Source organism: Aphanomyces astaci (assembly GCF_000520075.1).
Source record: "Aphanomyces astaci strain APO3 unplaced genomic scaffold supercont1.167, whole genome shotgun sequence".
NCBI classification, from domain to species: Eukaryota; Oomycota; class Saprolegniomycetes; order Saprolegniales; family Verrucalvaceae; genus Aphanomyces; species Aphanomyces astaci.
The window spans coordinates 26,560-30,936 of record NW_009798430.1 but is presented as its reverse complement, the minus strand read 5'-3'; the positions used below and the strand labels follow the sequence as shown (position 1 = coordinate 30,936).

Genomic DNA, 4,377 nt, shown 5'->3' with positions numbered 1-4,377 from the left:
TCTTCATGAAGAAAATTCAACAATGAGTGCAAGGTTTGGGGGGCCCTGTGTATAGGGGGGCGGTGTGGACTTCTTTTGCGATCACATTTGGAGACAAGTATATCAGTCTGCGCCACTAGTATAATACATCCATTACTTTGCGAATAAGTTTTGAGAAAATATGAAATTCTTGGCACAGAACATACCAAAAGATCGGTCATGATTTATTGTGATACAAATCTGAAATGTAGCTCAATGAAACGTCAAAGGTGGCGTTTTATATTCTCTTGTAACATGTTAGAGCAATCAGCATTAAAATACTCGTTCTCCAGCTACTGGAATTTGAAGTCATGGCCAAAACTTGACAAAAAACAGTGTCAATAATTGATGCATTACCTTGCTGTATCTTTGTTCAGTCTGTTTTTCACGTTTAGTCGCAAAGTAATCATTATCCTTGCAAGTGTGTCATGAGGTGACACGCTTGCAGAGGCCATTTTTTGTCGTCCATCCGAGGGACTATGTATCTTCATCTGTTGGATGAGACAGGCAAGAGAACGTAATGATTGAAGATTCAACGAGACCAAGCACATGTTGTTCGGATTCGTTACCTCTTGGAGACAGGAGGCTGCGGGAAATGACGACACCTGTACTTAGTATGGATAATGATTATGAACGAGCCAATTAATTATTCATTTCTCGATAACCAAGATGCTACTTCCAGTGTGATTGGCCGTCCCACCATTTCTGAGCATAGTGTGATCCAACATGGCTTGGGTATGCATCGTATTTTTGTGTTACCATACCTTCAGTTTACTGTTAAACACTTTTCGGCAAAGGTATCTTATACTAGTGGCGCAGACTGTAGTACTGTACGTCATCAGAATTGACTATTTGGTCTATTTGATACCTTTGCCGAAAAGTGTTTAACAGTAAACTGAAGATGAATATGGTAAAACCAACGATTTTGCCTTGTCGAGTTGTACCCAAATTACTGTATGGTGCCAATTGAGAATGATTTGGTGGTACCTTACAGTTAGAAGGCATATCGTTCTAGCCAATAAAACAAGTCGAAAAGTTGAAATGATCAATTGGAATGAGATTACCGGTAGACAACCTTAATGAATGTGAGTTGTGTGACTCATAGTCAATAAGGTTGTCTAATCTGTTGCTTGTTTGGGCTTGGACGCGCCGGTGGTCAATTTGTACGCGTATATAGTCTTGCCTTGGTCGAAATCGCTTCTTTTGTCAACAAAGTTGGGTTCTGCGCTACCAACGCATCCACGTACTCGAAGGTTTGCTCCGACGTGGGAAAACAATTGTAGAATTTGCTGTCCGCGTACTCGCCAGCTTTCAACGTCTTGATTACTCGTCGTTGGCCGTGTGGCACTCGCGGTTGATATCCTTGCGTTGTGGGCAGTTGTGACCAGTTTTTTATTCATATTTATTCTTGATGTCCGAGGCAGAGAATTACTTATTTGCCGTCATGACTTGCGTCATACTAATTCACTCTGTCCTGCAATGAATTATTCATTCCCCCGCCTCCGCTAACATGAATAATTTACTTGAATAATTCAAACACAATTATATGCAAAGCATGTAATATCAAACGAGATTAAGAACTACCTTAATCAACGGAGCGCATCATTTCTTGGACGTTTAAATGTTGATACTATTAATAGTATTAGCATGCAAAAACATTTGTTCCTCGAAACTTTTCGGGGTCATTCTGCAACGTCGGTCTCCGATGGCCAACTTGGTACTACAGTAGTAGACGAAAAGAAGCGCTCACACATGTTCACACTGGCATGTCCAGTTCGTACTGCCAGGGGTATTCCGAGTAAAGAAAAGCTCGGCGAGCTGGCGACCGCGTAGGATGTTGCTGTTGGAAATCTTCATGAAAAAGATATACTTCCTCCATTCCATAAATCTGGAGACAAATTTTTATCTTATCTTTTGTATGATCTCTGAGACGAAAAAGTGTAATTTTATTCACAAAATTGATTTTACGACGAGAAGAAACATAATATGCTGCATCATATCGTCACATCATGGACAATTGTGCAGAGGTGATAAATATTTGATGTATTGATCACACCCTCAATGTCACATGTTGCCAACACACTAGAAAGGTTATCTACTCTACGTTCGAAGTCCTTTCGAGCATTCATCGCTTCGATGACAGTGACTACATCAGGATCGCACACTGAAGGGGCGGTGGGTCCAGCTCGCCATCTTGTCCTTGCTCTGATGCGACAACTTGTACGAGTTGTCACCGGCCATTTTCATCGACTCCTCCATGACTCTCACTAAAGTCTTGTCCAGGATTCGCCAATCCAATTCGTTGAATCCCCCATGTACGGCGGCAACCAGGTCATCGATTCCAGTGACGACTTGACGGTGTTGTATTGCTTGGATTGAGTTTAAGAACCCGAGATCCAGAACGTTGAAGTCAGGCTCGTTGCTGGTTGTGCCACAAGTTGGCACAACCATCCGACCGCCCGGCAGCAACCACGGCAGGGTCGTCGACCTAGACGTGAGGTCGTGCATTTGCACTTGCGGAAAGGTACGACATCATCGTACGAGAGATAGCATCGGTGGTTGATCAACGTGAAATAGAACCACTTCTCGTCAATGTCGATGCGTCGTGCATTTGGTGCCACCGCATCGGAGCTCGTGGCGACTTGCGAACAATGCAACGGACGAAAGCTACGCGATCTGCCTTGTGCTTTTGCGTGACCATGGGTTTCAGTCGGTTTGTACGACGCACCAACTTCTTCGACTGGAGCACGCGCGCATGCCACTAGAAGACGTCAACAACGCAAAGGTTCTGCGCATATGCGTTGGGACATTCTTTATGGCGGACTCGATTTGTGCGATGGTACGCGATGACCGACGCCCCGCTCGACCCTTCCTCTTCAATGCCACGTCGGCTAGTCCTGACTGGGCCTTGGAGAGTTGACCGCGCGTCCAGACCTTCGACTACATCTGCCTTGACATGCCATACTTGAGGAGGATCTCCTTGGCCTCGCCGCTGGCTAGACGGCCGTTCTGCTTGTTCTCCAGCAGTTCGTGGCACATACTGAGTCGTTCGTTGTCGGGCAAGTCATGCTTGGTCGTGGAGCGCGGCATCGCGTTTTGCCAGCTAGGCAAAATCGTTTGATTTGGTGACCTATTCATCTTCAGATATGATGCACGTCATCTAAAAACTTCCAACTGGCCAAATCGAAGAGTGGAGGTTTTATTATTTAACGTACAATTAATGTAGTTAAACCAAAACACCAAAACGTTAAATACCGATTTTATGCGTTTTATCACTGCAGTGGGAGGTTAAAGGTCCCAACTGCCTCCGGATCTTACATACGGATATGAGTCACATACCAAAATCAAGATACATCTCAGCGGCCACCCCTATGGCCAAATATCCATGCGCCCATGTAAATTACCACTAGGTTAAATATCTATTTCTGGAGCAATTCATCACCAAATTTGAATATGAGACGTAGAATTTCTTCACCACATTGAGATTCTACGTCTCAATTTGCTGAAATTTTGAGTAATGAATATGAAATAAAAGTCAGAAAATTTTGTGAAAAGTTGGTAGTTTATAGGTGACGAGCATCATATTCATCTTCAGTTTACTCTTAACACTTTTCGGCAAAGGTATCAAATAGACCAAATAGTCAATTCTGATGACGTACAGTACTACAGTCTGCGCCACTAGTATAAGATACCTTTGCCGAAAAGTGTTTAACAGTAAACTGAAGGTGACTATGGTAAAACAAAAATACGATGCATAAGCCATGTTGGAAATCACACTATGCTCAGAAATGGTGGGACGGCCAATCACACTGGAAGTAGCATCTTGGTCATCGAGAAATGAATAATTAATTGGCTCGTTCATAATCAATATCCATACAAGTGTGTCACCTCATGACACACTTGCAAGGATAATGATTACTTTGCGACTAAACGTGAAAAACAGACTGAACAAAGATACAGCAAGGTAATGCATCAATTATTGACACTGTTTTTTGTCAAGTTTTGGCCATGACTTCAAATTCCAGTAGCTGGAGAACGAGTATTTTAATGCTGATTGCTCTAACATGTTACAAGAGAATATAAAACGCCACCTTTGACGTTTCATTGAGCTACATTTCAGATTTGTATCACAATAAATCATGACCGATCTTTTGGTATGTTCTGTGCCAAGAATTTCATATTTTCTCAAAACTTATTCGCAAAGTAATGGATGTATTATACTAGTGGCGCAGACTGATATACTTGTCTCCAAATGTGATCGCAAAAGAAGTCCACACCGCCCCCCTATACACAGGGCCCCCCAAACCTTGCACTCATTGTTGAATTTTCTTCATGAAGACAATTGCCATTCTCGCGCTT

The 4,377-nt window shown here is 42.9% G+C and overlaps 1 protein-coding gene across 1 annotated transcript; it reads right to left on the bottom strand.

Moving 5' to 3' along the window:
- Positions 1-2,169: 2,169 nt before the first annotated feature.
- On the bottom strand, positions 2,170-3,108 carry H257_18466 (hypothetical protein; the record flags this gene model as incomplete). The annotated part of the gene is made up of 5 exons (XM_009847521.1): positions 2,170-2,506; positions 2,560-2,685; positions 2,747-2,806; positions 2,862-2,915; positions 2,984-3,108. The coding sequence occupies 5 exons, from the start codon at positions 3,106-3,108 to the stop codon at positions 2,170-2,172; spliced, it is 702 nt and encodes a 233-aa protein (XP_009845823.1).
- Positions 3,109-4,377: the final 1,269 nt, after the last annotated feature.